General features: G+C 42.7%; 7 protein-coding genes across 7 annotated transcripts; 3 read left to right on the forward strand and 4 right to left on the reverse strand.

The window, feature by feature from the left end:
* Window positions 1-689: 689 nt before the first annotated feature.
* On the forward strand, window positions 690-8,259 carry Bfra_005798 (putative sec7 domain-containing protein; the record flags this gene model as incomplete). The annotated part of the gene is made up of 13 exons (XM_037336175.1): window positions 690-787; window positions 867-1,546; window positions 1,595-1,914; window positions 1,967-2,062; window positions 2,111-2,336; window positions 3,148-3,603; window positions 3,666-6,217; window positions 6,271-6,284; window positions 6,338-6,556; window positions 6,606-6,951; window positions 6,999-7,497; window positions 7,546-7,928; window positions 7,981-8,259. 13 exons carry the CDS (start codon window positions 690-692, stop codon window positions 8,257-8,259), a joined length of 6,168 nt encoding a protein of 2,055 aa, XP_037191385.1.
* Window positions 8,260-8,694: 435 nt separating this feature from the next.
* Window positions 8,695-9,426, reverse strand: Bfra_005799 (putative beta-glucosidase d protein; the record flags this gene model as incomplete). Its single annotated transcript, XM_037336176.1, has 2 exons — window positions 8,695-9,153; window positions 9,238-9,426. The coding sequence occupies 2 exons, from the start codon at window positions 9,424-9,426 to the stop codon at window positions 8,695-8,697; spliced, it is 648 nt and encodes a 215-aa protein (XP_037191386.1).
* A 562-nt stretch (window positions 9,427-9,988) lies between these two features.
* Window positions 9,989-10,425, forward strand: Bfra_005800 (uncharacterized protein; the record flags this gene model as incomplete). Its single annotated transcript, XM_037336177.1, has 2 exons — window positions 9,989-10,320; window positions 10,371-10,425. 2 exons carry the CDS (start codon window positions 9,989-9,991, stop codon window positions 10,423-10,425), a joined length of 387 nt encoding a protein of 128 aa, XP_037191387.1.
* Window positions 10,426-12,348: 1,923 nt separating this feature from the next.
* On the reverse strand, window positions 12,349-12,976 carry Bfra_005801 (putative acylphosphatase; the record flags this gene model as incomplete). The annotated part of the gene is made up of 4 exons (XM_037336178.1): window positions 12,349-12,507; window positions 12,622-12,713; window positions 12,812-12,842; window positions 12,947-12,976. The coding sequence occupies 4 exons, from the start codon at window positions 12,974-12,976 to the stop codon at window positions 12,349-12,351; spliced, it is 312 nt and encodes a 103-aa protein (XP_037191388.1).
* Window positions 12,977-13,324: 348 nt separating this feature from the next.
* Bfra_005802 (putative pre-rrna-processing protein esf1 protein) lies at window positions 13,325-15,475 on the forward strand (the record flags this gene model as incomplete). Its single annotated transcript, XM_037336179.1, has 1 exon — window positions 13,325-15,475. One exon carries the CDS (start codon window positions 13,325-13,327, stop codon window positions 15,473-15,475), a length of 2,151 nt encoding a protein of 716 aa, XP_037191389.1.
* Window positions 15,476-16,552: 1,077 nt separating this feature from the next.
* Bfra_005803 (uncharacterized protein) lies at window positions 16,553-16,975 on the reverse strand (the record flags this gene model as incomplete). The annotated part of the gene is made up of 3 exons (XM_037336180.1): window positions 16,553-16,698; window positions 16,737-16,797; window positions 16,886-16,975. The coding sequence occupies 3 exons, from the start codon at window positions 16,973-16,975 to the stop codon at window positions 16,553-16,555; spliced, it is 297 nt and encodes a 98-aa protein (XP_037191390.1).
* A 1,059-nt stretch (window positions 16,976-18,034) lies between these two features.
* Window positions 18,035-18,964, reverse strand: Bfra_005805 (putative alpha glucanase protein; the record flags this gene model as incomplete). Its single annotated transcript, XM_037336181.1, has 1 exon — window positions 18,035-18,964. One exon carries the CDS (start codon window positions 18,962-18,964, stop codon window positions 18,035-18,037), a length of 930 nt encoding a protein of 309 aa, XP_037191391.1.
* Between the last annotated feature and the right edge of the window lie 77 nt (window positions 18,965-19,041).

A 19,041-nucleotide genomic window follows, 5' to 3' on the forward strand; every position in this document is an offset into this window, starting at 1 on the left:
AGCTCAGCATTGGCGTCTAATCGCTTAAATTAAAGTATGGCTCGTTCGACGTTTCAGACTTTCAGTGATGGGTGGTTTGCTGGAGTAGCCGTTAATGAAATACTACCTAGTAGGCAGAGAGGTACTCTATTAGGGAGGTAGGGTCAATCAATGATAGATAAACTCTATTTATCATTTCTCCATGGAATGCCCAATTGGAGACGTCGAGGAATGAGCAGACTTGATATCGTTCTTGCATTACATACTTTGTACAGTATCTTCTTCAATTGTGAGTTGAAATGAATGAAAATTACAATTGATTATTATTCCATCGTATAGTACCAACAATTACATGATTCATTACTATGCAAATATGATTGGCACGTACAAATTCTAAGTTCAATTACGTCGTATAGAATCCCCTGTAAATTGTGTCCCGTATGTAGGGAAGTTGTGGCTAAGGTTCTTTTTTGGGTTTGAAGTAAGTTCCACTCAAGGAACACGAATCCACTCAGCAATCCCCCCTGCTCTCTCAGAAGTTAGAGATGCTCATACTTTGAATTAAAGTATTCTATTCTGATATACTCGAGTACCCATTTACACAACCTTCAAATTTCCACAACCAACTGTCAACATTGACATTCGGCCATCTGGGTTCATTGTAACTCTTTTGATTGTTACCCTCTTATGCATCTGTATCCTCACCCAAAATGATGCCCAGGCATCAAGCAACCGCATATTCTAATGGATATCCTCGCAAGAGCGATCCATACTCTAAGAGCGACACATACTCCATATCACCACATAGGTTCGTGCAGATCAAATTGAATGCCCAAAGTCATCGCCACGATTGTATATTTCATCTACTAACAACTTTTCGAATACAGATTCCAACCAAGGACATCACCGCCAGCGCTGCGCCGTCGAAGGCAGCTTCTCGTTCGTTTGACTCTCGTCTTAGTATTCGCATTAGTAGTTGGACTGTTTATATGGCCTGGTGCCGCGGTCCTTCCAGTATTATCTTTTGGCCTCATATCTTCAGGGGAGGACTTTCAACTCGAAACCGTTCGATATTACGATCTTTCCAATGTACAAGGGACGGCCAGAGGTTGGGAAAGAGAGGAACGGATCTTACTTTGTGCTCCCCTTCGTGACGCCGAGCCCCATCTGCCAATGTTTTTCGCGCATCTTCGTAATTTTACATACCCGCATCACCTTATAGATCTTGCATTCTTGGTCTCTGATTCCAAGGACAACACCCTATCTTTGCTCTCGGAGCTTTTGGAGAAATTACAAGCCGACGAGGACCCAAAACAACCATACGGTGAAATATCTATCATCGAAAAGGATTTTGGTCAAAAGGTCAACCAGGATGTAGAGAGTCGTCATGGTTTCGCTGCACAAGCAAGCCGAAGAAAATTGATGGCACAAGCCAGAAATTGGCTTTTAAGCGCTGCATTACGTCCTTATCACAGCTGGGTTTACTGGAGAGATGTGGATGTCGAGACCGCACCTTTCACAATTCTAGAGGATCTGATGCGTCACAATAAGGACGTCATCGTACCTAGTGAGTAATGGTGTATAATTTCTATTACAATTGGCTAATAAGTTTTAGATGTTTGGCGACCATTGCCAGATTGGCTTGGAGGAGAGCAACCTTATGATTTGAATTCATGGCAAGAATCCGAAACGGCCTTAGCCCTAGCTGATACTCTTGACGAAGATGCAGTCATCGTGGAGGGATATGCGGAATATGCGACATGGCGTCCCCATCTGGCATACTTGAGAGATCCATATGGTGACCCTGATATGGAAATGGATATCGATGGTGTTGGAGGTGTTAGTATTTTGGCCAAAGCCAAGGTTTTCAGATCCGGTGTCCATTTCCCTGCCTTTAGTTTTGAAAAGCATGCCGAGACTGAGGGATTCGGAAAGGTTCGAAACTCTTTCTACTCTCTTATTATGCTCATGCTAATTAAAAGAACAGATGGCAAAACGAATGAAGTTTTCGGTAGTTGGATTACCTCATTATACTATTTGGCATTTGTATGAGCCAAGTGTTGATGATATTCGTCACATGGAGGTCAGTTGAATAACATTGGGCTTTTGACAAATCACTTACGATTTCTAGGAAATGGAACAAGAGCGTATTGCTCGCGAAAATGAAGAAAAGGAAAAGGCGGAACGTAATAAGAAGATGAAGGAACAGTTTGATGATCCAACTCCACAATGGGAGAAGGATAAGAACGTCATCGCAGACGAAGCTCTCAAGGAGAAGAAGGAGAAGGAGAAAGCTGAAGTTAAAGCTAAGGAAGACGATGGTGCTGCAAAAGCTCCAGACTCCAAGGCCGAAGAAAGTAAGCCAAAGGACAAAGTAAGAATGTTATAAAACTCAAGCATTAGCATCGTTGTTGACTGGTTTAGGTACAATAACGGAATTTATTTGAGGGGCGTACAAGGAAACTTGGTTAAGTGAGTAACACGCATTAGCTTTTGGCTGGGCCAGTTCTTGACAAGGCTACGAGGATATTTAGAAAATTATCACAACCCGGCGAATTATTTCTATCTTATGGGTTGAGAGAGGGTGGAAAAGCATTCTTGATGCCGAATCGTAAATACGGGGTGGCCTTTCAGCACTTGAGTCATGACTTTGAAGTGTAATCTAGGATGGAGTTCTTGTAAAAATACACACAGCAGTACCATAGATTTGAATTATTGATTAACAACCCATCTTACGAAATATCGAAGCAATATCTTTTCTACCTTCTCTTCACTTCTTGAAATTTTATTTCACCTTGTCTAAGATAACCTGGAAGGTTATTTGGCTGTCATGTCAAAGAACACAGTATCGCTACTCGGGTACCCGTAGTTCTGCCATTACAGACATCTGTGCTCTTCGAATTTATGTACCTGGTAAAGTTTAGCCTACAATGACATCGTAGGTATTAGCTTTTGATATCCAATCTAGTTGACGTTTTCGTATTTGTATAATACATACAAATAGTTCTTTTGTTTTTTGCGACTCGAATCTATCCAGATAGAATCCCTTATATCGTTCAAGACTGACAACACCCGCGCGTGCTTCACGTTGGCGAATTAGTCCTTATGCTGTGCTCGGTGGGTAATCGACATACAACATGAGCAATAATGCCCCAACACAAGATACAGCTTCAGCTACCTCTCCCAAACCTCATTCAACATCTTCTACAGCTTTGCGCCAAAGCATTGATAGTGTCGCCCCGCAACGACTCAATGGTAGCATGGCCTCGAATACTAGTATGATTTCAGTAGCTGTCGACCCTGTCACCCTTATCATTCAAGAATGTCGTGCTGTTACTTCTGCCATGCGGAAACATCCTCGGTGGGCGCATTCATCGGCTTCTTCTATATTGGGGGGGCATTCAAGTCCGCTGAGCGCCGGGGTTCAGAACTCAAGGCCTTCTACACCGCGAGATGAGCCAGGAACTCGCAGGGCGCCGAAAGGTTCAGTGGTCTCAGAAGGGAATGATGATGCAGGCTTGGCAATCAGATGGGGTTTGAGGGGAAAGAAGGGGAAGAGCATGCAAGATAATCCTCTGATGGCTGGATTTCAGCGCCTCAGACAGGAATTGACTGGATGCAAAGGTAGGTAAAGTAAATCCCTTTTGAGCTGGGCACAACTGATTTTATGATTCTTCTACCGTTAGACATACACACATTCGATGCACCATCTTTACTCCACCCTTTTCTTCAAGTTATGGTCATCGAAAATCCCGCAACGCCGTCGCCGATCACAACTTTAGCCCTGGCTGCCATCATAAAGTTCTTCTCGTACAACTTAATCAGTCCAAGCTCCCCTCGACTTTCACAGGCAATGCAGTCTTTATCTGCTGCCATGACAAATTGCCGGTTCGAAGCTCGAGATACAGTAGCTGAAGAGAAAGTGTATCAAAAAATATTGAAACTTATGGAAGGAATGCTGTCTGGCCCTGGCGGAGATTTACTGAGTGATGGAAGTGTTTGTAAAATGATGGAGACGAATTTAAATATGTGTTGTCAGCCACAGCTATCAGAGTTATTTCGTGGGACTGCCGAAATGACTATGGCCAAGATGTGTCAGATCATTTTCGAGAGACTGAAGCATTTAGAAATTGAGGCTGGGGATGATCTAGAAGCTTTAGATGAGAAGACAAAGGAAGATATGGACACTGTCAAAATGGCCCCTTCAGCAGCGAGTACAAGTGCTATCACGAAATTGACCGCATCTCCTGCCGGATCACGGCCACCTTCTTCAAGCTTTGATACATCACGGCCGTCATCTGCTATGGAAAAGGTTCCTCTCTTAGAGTCTTCATCTGAAGCTGGAATTGTGGCGCCGGCATCAGAGGCTTCGGATGATACTCCCAGCAAGCCTTATTCTCTCCCATCTATTTGTGAGCTATTCAGGGCTTTGATAGATTTACTAGATCCTCACGATCGAAAACATGCCGATCCTTTGAGAGTCATCGCTCTTCGTATGATCAACGTAGCTCTAGAGATAGCAGGTCCTTCAATTGCCAAACATCCAGCTTTGGCAAACCTTGCTGAAGACCGCCTTTGTCGATATCTATTCCAATTAGTCCGATCGGACAATATGGCTATCTTACAGGAGTCGCTCATTGTTGCTGGCACTCTTCTCTCGACGTGCAGAGGAGTCTTGAAGTTGCAGCAAGAGCTCTTTCTGTCTTATCTGGTTGCATGCTTGCATCCTCGCGTAGAAATTCCTCGGGAAAGGGGAATCGATCCCTCTCTGTATGCTGGTATACCACAGGCTCCAAAATTGGTTAAGCCCCCACCATCACAAGCTAGCAGCGGTCGTTCCACGCCCGTACCTGTGAAAGATCGTCGAACCTTAGGGTTAGAAGGTGGGTCGCGTAAGCCGGATGCACGTGAAGCAATGGTGGAAAGTGTTGGGGCTCTTGCGCGGATCCCGAGCTATATGGCTGAACTATACGTCAATTATGATTGCGAGATTGACCGAAGTGATATCTGCGAGGATATGGTTGGACTTCTGTCTCGCAATGCGATTCCAGATTCTGCAACTTGGAGCACGACAAGTGTCCCACCACTCTGTCTGGATGCTCTCTTAGGTTTTGTTCAATTCATTGCAGATAGACTTGGCGATGAACCGAAATATGATGGCTACCCTGATCAAGCAACACTACGTGAGCAGAAACGAAGGAAGAAGATTATCATTCAGGGAACGGTCAAATTTAACGAGAGTCCGAAAGCTGGAATTGCGTTTTTAGCGTCACAGGGCATCATAGATGATCCGAGAGATGCAAAGACTGTCGCAAATTTCTTGAAGGGAACGTCTCGTATCGACAAAAAGCAATTGGGCGAATTCATATCCAAGAAAGGAAATGAGCCCATTCTAGAAGCTTTGATGGATTCATTTGATTTTGAAAACAAGAGAGTTGACGAGGCGCTGCGTGAACTCCTCGAGACCTTCAGATTACCTGGAGAATCTGCTTTGATTGAACGGATTATCTCGACTTTCGCAGAAAACTATTGTTCGGGCACATTACCTGAAGGTATCGCGGATAAAGATTCCGTATATGTTCTAACTTATGCCATTATCATGTTGAATACAGATCAGCATAATCCGAACATGAAGGGTAAACGCATGGAGCTAGAAAACTTTGCACGGAATTTGCGTGGAGTTAATGGCGGGCAGGATTTTGCTCCGCAATATCTCCAGGACATCTACGAGTCTATCAAATCAAACGAGATCATTCTGCCTGATGAGCATGACAACAAACATGCTTTCGACTATGCTTGGAAGGAATTATTACTAAAAACTGCTTCCGCGGGTGATCTCACTATCTGCAACACTAATATCTTCGATGCAGATATGTTCGCAGCTACTTGGAAACCGGTAGTTGCAACTCTGTCGTATGTCTTTATGTCGGCGACTGATGATGCTGTGTTTGAGAGAGTTATCACTGGTTTTGATCAGTGTGTCCGTATCGCAGCCAAACATGGTTTGACTGAAGTCATTGACCAAGTCGTGTATTGTCTGAGTCACATTACTACACTTGCAACAGAGATTCCATCCAGTACTACTCTCAATACGGAGATACAGGTTGGGGAGAATAGTGTCATGGTTAGTGAACTTGCAGTCAAGTTTGGTAGAGATGTGAAGGCTCAACTTGCGACTGTTGTGCTTTTCCGTGTTGTGTTAGGTAGTGAAAGTGTGATAGGAGAAAGTTGGAAGCACGTAAGTTGATCAATATTCAAACACTTACTAAGATTTGCTAATCACGTGTACAGATTTCTAGGATTTGGTTGAACTTATTTGTTAATTCTCTGATACCCCCTTCTTTGCTACAACTAATAGCATGGATATTGCTCCAATTCCCTTACAAAATCCTTCCCAAGTCATTGATCGCGGGGCAAAACCCAGCGACACCGGTCTTTTCTCTGCTTTTGCGTCATACATTACTAGCTATGCTGCAGACGATCCTCCAGAGCCATCGGATGAAGAGCTCGAAAGTACCCTGTGCACAGTCGATTGTGTGAATGCTTGCTTCATGGGCGACGTGTTCGCAAATGTAGTGTAAGTAATATCTACTCGTTTCTTCTGACTCGTTCGCTAATGTGATTAGAAACATGCCTATTGATTCCTTACGACCTCTCATACAAGCATTGATATCGCAATTGCCAGATGACCCTTCATCGGTCGTCATAAGTGTGAAATCGGAAGTGGAGCCTCCATCAAGTCCTACAAATGGCATTAACGGTGCACCATCCGGTCCTGTGTATGATCCATCAATGGTTTACATATTAGAGCTGTGTACCGTGCTTGCAATGCGAGATAATGAAACTACCAACGCATTTGGGGCTGAAGTTGCAGAAGCTTTACAAAACGTTCTACGAAACTCTGCCAGTTGGCATCCCTTGATGGTATCTAGAACAATATTTTATCTACTGCACCTACTGCACGCAAGCTATGTTAGTACATCTTATCTTGTCTAACCAATCAAAGCTAATATATGTAGGAACAATCATACATTCGTGTTCCTGTGGTGCTTCACGCTATCTCAAGTTTCAAGAAGGATTTGTTCGAGAAATCTGCCACATTTGTTCTTCAAGGATTAACACAATGCATAAAAGAGCCAGGTCCATTACGAAACGAAATCATGACTTCCCCCGACTTCTGGGTAATTCTTAAAAATCTTGCAACCAGTCCTTCTTCAGCATCGGCTGTGTTCGAAATCCTTGAAGGCGTTGCTATTGGTTCTCCACCAACTATAATGGCAGATAATTATGAGTCAGCTGTTAAGTTGCTCAATGATTTTGCCACCGCCGGGAGTGTAGGGTCTACCGTGGAGCAAAAACAGGATAAGAGGACACGAAGAGGACAACCAGTCAAACAGCCAAAGCCACAGGTGGTAGATGCGGTCGTAGCTAGAGGAGTCAAGGCTATAACGATGATATATTCTTTGACGTCGCGAATTCCTGTCCTGATGGAACAATCACATCTTGAAAGCAAAGAGGGTAAGTGTAAATTAATCCATCGCATCAACTTTTACTAACTCACTACAGCTTGGGCAAATTATTGGTCGCCAATCTTCATGGCTTTGACGACACAGTGTACCAATCCTTGCCGAGAAATTCGACATCAAGCATTCTCTTCGTTACAGCGTTCGTTATTATCACCAGAATTAACGTCAGGTGATCACGAAGAATGGACCGCTATATTCGGCGAGGTTCTCTTCCCTCTCATAACTCGATTGCTAAAGCCAGAAGTATACTCATCCGATCCCATTGGCATGAGTGAAACTCGTGTTCAAGCCGCCACGCTTCTCTGTAGGATCTTCTTGCACTACCTAGTACTGTTGTCGAAATGGGAGGGTATGCTGGATCTTTGGATTAAGATACTTGACATCATGGATCGTTTGATGAATAGTGGACAGGGTGATAGTTTGGTATGTCAATGGAACTATTCGATGGTTGTAAATTTACTAATAAATGAAATAGGAAGAAGCAGTACCAGAAAGTTTAAAGAATGTCCTTCTTGTAATGTCTAGTAGCGGATACTTGGTACCGCGTAGTCAAGATGAGACGCAGGAGAAGTTATGGACCGAAACTTGGAAGAGAATTGATAGGTTTTTGCCCGATTTGAGGAAGGAAATTGATTTGGAGGGGCCGGGGGTTGAGGAGAATATTAAGGGGAAGGAAAATGAAATTTTGGCGACAAATGTCAAGAGTGATACCGAAGCAGGAGTTGAACAAGAGAAGACGGATATCAAAGTTTGATTGTGAGGAAAGAAGAACGATGGATTGTATTATTAAACCAAGTAGTGGGAGTTGCGTTTGCGTTGTACAAAAGAAAGTTGGGAAACAGGGAGTTTGGATGAATTTGTGATGTGAGGGATTTGGTTGTTTCGAAGAAAAACTCGTGTGCGTAGGCGAACGGGAAAAAAGATGAGATGTGGGGTTGGAGATTGATCGCTGGGAATGAGAGACGGACGGAGGGACGGAATGAAAGAAAGATGTGCATACATAATTCACTATATGGGATATGTAGTTTGATTCATTTTTGGAGAGGGGTAAGGTGGAAAGGTTGGAGATGAAACGAGAGATTCATAAGACGGATAGCACAGAGGACGGAAGCTGGTGGAATCAGATGAGCTAAAGTTTGTATAGCGAAATCGATTAGGGATCGAGGGATGCATGGATAGGTTTAAAAATTTAAAGTAATAGAAAGAGAGATGTGATAATTATACATTGCTTGTTTATGAGAGTTTTGGAAGTGTTTATTGTGTGGGATGTGGAAATAGAATGGCCGGATAATGCTGGAATGTTGGAGGGCTGTAGATAATTTATTTCAATTTTATGATAATAGGTGTCGACGAGTCGGGCATCAACGATGCTGATAGTAATGACGGTGTTGTTACATTCGGCTAGCATGGAGGTGACGAGGGTATCTTGATCTGTGCGTCGGAGTTTAGTGCGGCCGGCGCTTTTGCCGGAGAATACATTCAAGAAAACGAGACAAACTTCTGCGTTAGTAGCGTGTGAATAAATGTCTTGACTGAGGACGGTTCCATCGCTAAGTCTTGCAGCTCCTCTTTCTCTTCCTCCAACGTCATTACCAGCACCTCCGCCCAAGGTTCCATTCATTTGGTACAGTTCCATCTCCACTAAAGTCTACTGTCGTCTGCCGCTTCCTCATTTCACCGCTAACACCGCCGGAGATGGTACTGGAAAATTGCTGTTCAAGATCCAACGAACCATGGTACCGTCCTCTCTGGCTTCAGTCGTGAGAGCATGTTGGAGAGCAATAAGATAAGAGAGAGAAGTCTGACCAGATACAGATCCATCTGCAAGATGGCCTTCATGAATCATTTCAGTTTCGTCGATAGTAAATGCGTAGTTTTGTCCGACCATAACTGGACCCGCGAGTGAGCTGAAGATGCCCATGCTTAATGGCTTAGAAGAGCTGAAGAATTTTTGATATTCTCAAGCAAAACTAATAAAGCTGCGCCGTTCTCTCTCGCAGTAGCACTGTGATTGGCGTGAATATCGCGGTATGTTGTAGATATGGTATAAGAAGGTTGGCGAAGTAGTAAGGACTTATCCGCTGAGGCCATACACTTTCGCGTATCAAGTAAGAATCCGTGAAAATCGAGATACATTGGAAGCTAGCGCATACCAGTACAGCTCATCTTTGAAACTGATACGTTGGCTACTAACCAAAACAGTTCAAAATAGTGAAGAATTATTCTTATAAATTCATAGAGATCTTATCCCCATCAGGTGACTTTTGAACAAACTATTCCACATACCATACCCCTTGTACACTTAAGTGTTCAGCCTTTGTCCTACTGTTAGGTATGTGTTATATAACACAACAACTATTTTGCTTAAGTCGATATAAAAAAACACAAACAAGTCTGAACAAGTCTTAACGATATAATACACCAACTTCAACAATATCACAATACCCCATTCTCTTACATTCACCTTCATTCATTATAACATCATGTCTGCTTATAACTTCAATTTGTCAGATCAGAACGAAGTTCAAGTTGTTTATATTCAGGATCAAGAACATCAATCTGATAGCGACGATATGGTTAATATTGGCGAATTGAATATAGAGCTACGTCTCGAAATTACCGAACTTCGTCTAGAAAACGTCATACTTCTTGTAAAAAGCGCCCGACTTGAGGAACGAAATAATCAGCTGTATATACGCATCGATGAACGCGAGAAAATGTATTCGAAAATTACACGTTCTATTAGCGGCTGTCTTAGCGGCTGTTCTACTCGCATTAATGGCTGGTTTGCTCGGAAATCATTGAATATGCACGCGTAAGTATCCTCAAATTTAAAATATAATCGAATCTCTAACATTTTTCTAGAATATTCCCAAATATATTAATCTATTCCAAAAAGTTGTTTGCTCAATACTCATAACTTTGACAACAAAACCAAAGCGAGCGACTGGAGCTTGTTTGCAGGAGGAAATTTTAGACAGATGTACAAAATGGCTTATGCCCCAAAGGGATACTTCTCTTAGTTTTTGATTAAGGGGTAGGAATCTCATGGATTATCCATTCGCTTAGCATCAACATTTTTAGAGTTCCCCAATTCTACGCCTCTCTCTTTCTATTGATCTAATTCTACTTTGTGGTTTCCATTACCATTTATTGATAATTTTATAATGTGATGTAATACAGACTTATATCAGATACTAAGAAATTAGCCAATTGATAATTGTCTACACAAGTCGTTCAGGGGCGGGTTCTTGAGACCTTTAGATGCAATGATTGGGGTAGGATTGGGATTTTATTCAAGAGTGTGCGATCTTCAATTTTGGCGAGTTAGAATTTCAGTACGCAAAGTGTGAACGATTTTGTCTAGAATTCAAGTGAGCTTAATAGTAGTATTGATTTAAGAGACTCAAGTAAGAAAGTTTAATATATGTAAGTCGAGATACATTCGAGACAAAAATGCAATCTTTTTTTAATAAATATACATCTAGAGACGACCAAGAATGAATAAAAATATTGTTTTCAACTCACAATCTATGATCGGAAAAAAAAACCTTCTATTGATGTCGACATATCTTGAAGCTGGATTTTAAGGCCCAAGAAATCTTGAATCTAGAACTAGCAAGCAAAGCTTGCTTTAGTATAGCTTCAATGGTCAATCACACAAGTCAGAAATCTCGTATAACCATTGTATCGGGTTGTATGGTCACAAAATATCATATCATAAATTGCCTCATTCCCCTCATTTGAACCAATAAAAGGATAGAGTTAACATTGATATATGTATTTCAACACTAACTAATTCAATCTTTTGCATCTCACCATTAGGAATATACTACAAAAATCAAGATAGAATCCTTCTAGTCGTTACGATTTGGCAAAACAAAACAATCTTTCTTTTCCTTCTTCAAAAGATGGTGAAAACGCGTCGTCTCGTCCATCACTGCCTATACACGAGGCCCTTAATACTAACCACATTGTGGATACTTCTCGATACCTCGCTTTGTAGCCTAACAATCAATTCTTCATAGTCCTCAACTATGGGGGCTTGATTCCGTAAAGCTTTATTAGAGAAGGTATAGATCACTATATTTCATATACATTTGTTCTTATCTCAAGCTACCACAAATAGCGAGTACACCATATTGAGTGATGGAATTTGACTATAAGAGTTCTTTGGAAGCACAGGTTTCCATATAGATACTTTTTTAAGGCTATTGGAGACATTGTCGTGATTCATAATTCTCACTTGGTCCTGTTTGTATCACCAAGCCATATTTCTTATATGAATCTCTCATTATATTGCATATATCGACTTTGATAATATGACGAGCCGACAGGAGACGCGAGGCAGCCCAGAGTTTTGGACCAGGAAACTTCGCAAGCAGGTGGACAGCAAAACTATCGATTCAACTGCGTAAGAATTGAATAGCTGAATCTTGACTTCAAAAAAGCATGGAGAACAGAGGTTTAGCTTACACATCGCGGGCCTGGTGGACTGACTGCACTCGTGGCTATCTAGGTATCTAGCTTTTGATATTTGACAAGATATGCTAAATAGAGGCAAGATAGGAGAAACACCGAGCATTAATAATGAGGATTCAACTCTTGACTATCATTGTCCAATTTCAATCATTGAATAACATTTCATCTACACAATTAAAGGGAGTTTTTTAAGTCCGTCTCGCTATCTACCTGTAGTGATCTATATACCCGCAATCTACAGCTATCGGTAGATCCACGCTGATATGGGCTGGAAGCTGAAATGAACATTGATAGACTGACATATCATTATTTCATACTCTGATATCCAGACGAACACATAATCTTTCAAAATCAGCCTCCACTACCTTACAACCTCAAACCTCTCCTCGGCTACCCCTTTCTCCTTGAGATCCAGCTCCGTGTCTTCATACCCTGTGACATTTGCATGAGATGGCCCCTCTTTGAGATCTGCGCGTAAACTTTCGATTTGGGAGGCAGAACCTTGAGCCTCGCCCTTTACCTGTCGGATTATGTTGGTTTTGGTTTGAAGTAACAAGATTGGTAAGAGTAGGGCTTTAGGGGACATTGGGGGAAAAGGAAAGGAAATCAAGAGGTATGAATAGATGGAACGTACCTTTCCATTATCTGTATTTCGTACCCAACCAACAACTCCAAGCGCCCTCGCTTTCTTCTGTGTGAACCAGCGAAAATTGACTCCTGAGAATTCTAGTTGTCAACAATGCTTCTTAGAATCACAGGGTGAAGGTGATGAGTGAGGTACTGTCCATGTGCATAATTGACCAGAGGTATATTCTATAACGAACCTTGAACTTTCCCGCTTACTGTAAAGGCTATCTGTATGGATTTCAGTTACGAAATAGAGTTATCAAGGGAACAAGATGCTGGCGGTGCTGAAGGATTCAAGTGGGTGAGGGGGCCACGAGGAATCAGTGACATACACGTTTATCCAGTTTCTCGTCGTGATCCATATCTGATGATAATTCTGCTATAAGTTATGAAGTTGAAACTTATCTGAAGTCTGTATAAATTGGGTTAATAGTGCTTATATTTAATTTGAATGAAGTTTTATTTCATCTCCAAGTCTGGCCGGTAAACTCATTGTCAGACCGAGGATCTACAAAAGGCATTTCGTCATTGTTGCCAGGGAGTGGCTAAAGCTGTGGCTGACTGACTAATCAGCGTCAATACTCATCTCACCGCTTTTGACCTCCACCGGCAAAATCCCGCAATCTCGAAAAAAAGTTTCTCAATTCCTAAATCCAGTTCTCCAAGTTCTAAGCTTGTTAATTACACATTTTAGAAACTTTCACAGCACAATGCCAAAACAAAAAGCTCCCAAGGGTGCACCGAATGATGCATCCTCTGCTTCTGCAGTCAATGATCCTCGATTCTCCAATTTCACTACCGATCCTCGATTTCGACTTCCTTCGAAGAAACAGACCAGAACGAAGATCGATAAACGATTCTCGCGCATGTTGAAAGATGATGATTTCTCCAATTCAGCAAAGGTGGATCGATATGGAAGGAAGTTGAGTGGCAGTGGAAAGAAGAAGGCGCTTGAGAGATTGTATGTTGATGAGGATGAAGAAGACGAGGACAGTGAAAGTGACGATGAGAATGGGGGTGGAGATGATGTGGAGGTGGAGGACGACGAGGTAGTTGAAAAGGAATTGAAAAAAGCGGCTGCGGGATATGATCCTGCGAGAGGTGGTGGTTTTTCTTCTTCGGAAGATGAAGACGAGGACGAGGATGAAGATGACGATGGAGGAGTGGATATTGAAGAGGAAGCTACTTTTCCAGATATGCAAGCAGAACAACAGGCAGTCGAAATGGGAGAGGTTTCTTCGAGAATAGCGGTGGTTAATTTGGATTGGGACAACATTCGATCAGTGGATTTAATGGCTGTTTTTCAGAGTTTCGTTCAGCCTGGTGGAAAGATTCATAAGATTTCTATTTACCAGTCTGAGTATGGAAAGGAAAGGATGGAACGAGAAGAATTGGAGGGCCCACCAAAAGAAATTTTCGCAAAGAAGCACGAAGAAGAAGATGAGGATGACTCTGAGGATGATGAGGAAACCGATGACGAGGAATTAGAGGAGAAAATTAAGAAGGATTTACAAAAGGCAGATGATGGTAATGAATTTGATGGCGCGGCACTACGGCAATATCAACTCGAACGACTACGATATTTCTATGCCGTTGTCGTTTGTTCGGACGAGAAAACTGCAGAGAATATTTACCAGAAATGCGACGGCACAGAGTATTTGAGTTCCGCCAACTTTTTCGATCTAAGATTCATCCCCGATGGTACAGAATTCGACGATGAACCAAGAGATGAGTGTGAACAGGTGCCTTCTGGGTATAAACCTACCGAGTTCGTTACAGATGCGCTTCAGCATTCCAAGGTCAAACTCACATGGGATATGAACCCCGAAGAAGCAAGCCGAAAAGATGCAATCAACCGAGCATTCACAGGTAGTCGCGCGGAAATTGGCGAAAACGATCTACGGGCATACCTAGGAAGTGATTCGGAGGACGACGAGGAAGAAGAAGTAGAGGCCGATGAAGATGTCCCTAAATTATCTAAAAAGGAAATCGAGAGACAAAAACTTCGCGCAGCTCTCGGACTCGGGGATGAGCCAACCAAAAAGAAGAAAGAGAGTGGTCCTGTTGGTGACATGGAGATCACATTTACAGCCGGTTTAAGCGCCACCGCCAAAGGAAATGTTTTCGAAAATGAACCTATACCTAATGAAACCACAGCCGAGGCATACATCCGTAAAGAAAAAGAACGCAAGGCCCGCAGGAGAGAAAAGGCAAAGGCCGTTCGTGAAGGCAAAGATCCAAATGCTTCTGACGATGAAGAGAAAGAAGTCGAAGCCAAAGAAGATCTCGGATTCGATGATCCTTTCTTCGCAACAGATGAAGCTACTAAATCCAAAGCAGCAAAATCACTACGCAAAGAAGAACGCAAGAAGAAACACGATGCCAAACTTAAGGAAGCGGAAGAAAAGGCCTCGAATCGTGCAGAGTTGGAATTGCTTATGCAGGACAATTCGACGGATAAGGCAGAACATCTGGACCATTTCGATATCGCTGAGATTCAACGCGCCGAGAAGGCGAAAAAGAAGAAGGGTAAAGGAAAGGGAAAGAAGGGTGAAGAAATTGAGAGTAAGAGAGGAGGCTTACAGGAAAATTTCCAGATGGATGTTGGTGATGAGAGATTCGGTGACGTGTTCAAGAACCATGAGTATGCTATTGATCCCAGCAATCCAAAGTTTAAGGGTACGGAAGGTATGAAGAAATTGTTGGAAGAGGGAAGGAGGAAGAGAGGCGGGGAAGATGACGGAGAGGTCGAAGTGAAGACGAAGAATAAGAAGAGGAAGGTTGAGGGGGAGAAAGAGGATAAGGCGGATCTTGGTAGTTTGGTCGAGAAGGTCAAAAAGAAGTCCAAGATCGTGAAGTAAAGTAAAGGACTGTTCGGAGGTTCTAGTTAGTAGATGTAAATATTTTCTTTTGAGCTATAAAATGATACCATTAATTTTCACGGTCATTGAACTTTGTTTTGGAGATGTGCTTTTGTTGGGATAGGTAACTGATATCCTGATTTTCTATATGGTTTGCGATCCTCGTCTTGTTTTAGATCATTCCACCGTACAGAGAGATGGAGATTACATGTACAGAGCATAACGACTATCATTAAGAAGACACAAGATGACAAAATGTCATCATGCAACCGATGCTCAAGATAGTGTGCAGTGTTGGAATCGACACAGTGGTAATCCACAAATAGAAGAATAGAGAATCTGCAGGGAATAAAGAGTAGGGAGCTAGCTTAAGCGAGTGGCAAGGGGGTCATTACATGAATAGTATGCTCATAAAGAGTAGCGCGTAATAACCGAGCACCGAGAAGATGAAACCGATAGTGTGGTTAAGCCTACAAACTACGATGTGAAGCGAAACATTTGCAAAGATTCTATCTCATGCTCACGTTTTAAGTTTTGGATTCTGTTCTCCCTTTGTGTCTATTGGCCAGGCGTGATGGGGTTCTGAATCTTTGTGGCTTTGCTAGCCGCTAACCACGAGCACCCTCCTACCAGTACTCGTCATAACCCTTGGTCAAACATATCACTTCTTGTCTCGACATCTGTAAGTGTGATCCCATTAGAATTTGGATCCTGCTCGTTGACAGAAGAGAAAAAAGTTGCGGCAAGACAAGTACTGCGCAGTTCTTATCCAAATCACTGTTAAGTGTAAGCTTGGATTTGGTAGTGAGGAAATCAAAGAACAAAGCAATTGCAGTCTAAATAACTTCACATCACACCATGCACACGACAAACAAACGCATAATTCTCCGAATCGAAGTCAGATCGATTCCTTTGCAGAGCTAAACGGTCATATCCCAAAAGAAATCGAGATATAGATTCTGATGACCCATTCTACCCTTCCAAAATCCCACCAGTTATCTACCCAGAACTAGTCTGCACAAACTAGAACCCATCGCGAAAATGCCTACGGAGTAGCTGGGAGCAAGAGCTTCTAGCTCACTTCTTGTACGAAGTGCCATCGGGAGCAGTGTAGGTGGATCCGCTGCTGCCGTTGTAGTAGGTGGAGCCATTGCCATTAGCATAGTAGTAAGAACCATCTTTCGCACGAGGTGTCAGCATACAACTATTATGTGGAGGAGAACCTAGGGTCTGATGGGTAGAGTGAGGAAAGGCAACATACTACTATTGCTGTAGTGATAAGCCTCACCAGAGGGAGTGGAGCGGTTGTCATAGCTGTTGCCCTGAAAATTTAGAGAATTAGTCTCTAGTTCAAAGATCGAAGGATAGTTTGAGTGTGAAAGGAAGAGATTTGAGCGGTGGAGAACTTACTTGACTGTTGGTACCACTGCTATTGACAGTATACGGGCTACCGAGAGAGTTACCAGAGCCACTGGAGCTAGAAGTACCCTTTCCAGACATGATTGAGGTGGGTTTGATTGATGAGAGGGTATTCGAAGTTTGTTGTGTTCGAGTTTTGCAGTTTTGCAGTTTTGCAGTTTTGCTATCAACTTGCGGTTAACAGGAAGCTCTGTTCGAGGAAGAGGGATCTCGCAAGTACCGAAAGTGGGTGGGAGCTTAAATAATCAAAATGAGCTACGGTTGTTCCGGCATCGCAGCAAGTGAATAATAACACGGGGTACCCTGCATGTCTCTAAGAGGGGTAGTTGGAACTGAAGAAAGCACTAGTGTCAAAGTGAATCAAAGCAGTATAAAAGTCGTATCGCAACTACTCTACAGAAATTAACCAATTTTACATTGCAAAGTATATGATCATCAAACGACATATGATCTCTGCTTCTCATTTCGTTTTATTGAAAGAATAAATTCTCCTGCAATCTCTTTTGAGAGTTCTCGAGTAAGTTCTAGAAAACTCGTAGTGAATTGATTTAGAGGAGTAGCTCATTTTCCAAAGAAGCCTAACAAAGATATTTCGATTATAACAAATATATTCCTCCATTTCGTGACCATCTAGTACCTTTGCATGAAGCATGAAGCAGATCAATAGTGGCAGATTTAGGGATGTACCGAGTGATATCATCTAATCATTGATATTCGGTCAAGAATATCAGGTTTGGAGTTTGATGAGTTGGGCCTTGATATCACAGAGATTCGAGAACAACAAATGTCAACTTTCAAACACAATGACCAAATTCTTTTAAAAGAGCTACTTCGCCCATGTAATTGAATCTCGACACGCTTGCAGATAAAGATAAAGTCTTTGATTAATTTTCTAGCTCTAAACAATTCTATATCCAATTTGATAAGCTCTTCTCTTGAGAACTCATTCAATATATTTACAGTGGAAGCGAACACAGGAAATATATAGTACACAAATCTGTCGGAATAAGATATCGGCCTTTTCTTCCCCTTCTGATCTTTTTAAATCCTGATATACATCCTTCGGTATATAGCTAAGATCGTCAAGTCCTGGCGTAAACACAACATCCTAATCTTACCACTTATACCACAATGACAAGACTAACCAGTCGAAGTTGGCACCACAATTACCGTACTAGTCTGCGAGCCCTGTAAAGTAACAACCACCGTACTTGTCGGCGCCGTCAACGTCAACGGCGCCAGACTCGAAGTCGGCAGTGTTGAAGATGTCGAACTCGGCGTTGACACAGCACTCGAAGAAGAATTTCCTGCAGCGGCAGAAGCATCCGTGGTACAAGCTCCGTCGGGACAATAACCATGGTTGCACGTAAAACTACACAAGCCGGAATAATCCGCATTGAGTCCCGGTAGTGGAAATCCAGGTGTGTTTGAGATGGGGGGCGGTGGGACTGCGGTTGAGGAAAACTGGACGCAGGAGCAGGGAAAGGGACAATAGCCAAAGTTGCAGGAGAAGTCACAGAGACCGAGATAATTTCCTGGTCCTGTACCTTTGACGCATGTTTGGCCAATGGGGGAAGAGGCAGATGGTGCCGCAGAGGATGTACCTGTGGCGGTCGTAGACCCGGATGAGGAGCTAGAAGAGGTTGATGATTCAGACCCGCCAAGTCCTACACCTAGACCGACGGCTAATGCGATGATTGCGATCAGTAATAATATTATCAACAACCAGAATGTTCTCTTCTTCAATCCGCACACTCGTTTCTTTTTAATCGTCTGTGGCAGAGGCGTATCTTCAACAGGTAATGTATTGTTATGACCTAACTTATATTCGTTTATGAGATGAAAAGCTGGGGGAGGTGATTCTGGGACTGGCGGGACGTCGTGATCAGGTTCACGAACGTTCAAGGTGCCGCCATAGGCGGATCCTGCGGAATATGGTTGAAATTTAAGATCTTTGGTTGTGGGGGATTCTTCTGGGTCTGGGGTTTGAAGACCGTCGTCGGGAACGACTTGGAGGCCTTCGTGATCCTCCTGCGGACGTACAATTGGACTGCCTGTACTGTGTGACATTTTCGCAATTGAGGCAATGATGATTTTCTGGATCCAACTTGGTGGTGACAAGAAAGATTTGGATAGTTGATGAACGA

The sequence above is a fragment of the Botrytis fragariae genome, assembly GCF_013461495.1.
Source record: "Botrytis fragariae strain BVB16 chromosome Unknown tig00000075, whole genome shotgun sequence".
Lineage (NCBI taxonomy): Eukaryota > Fungi > Ascomycota > Leotiomycetes > Helotiales > Sclerotiniaceae > Botrytis > Botrytis fragariae.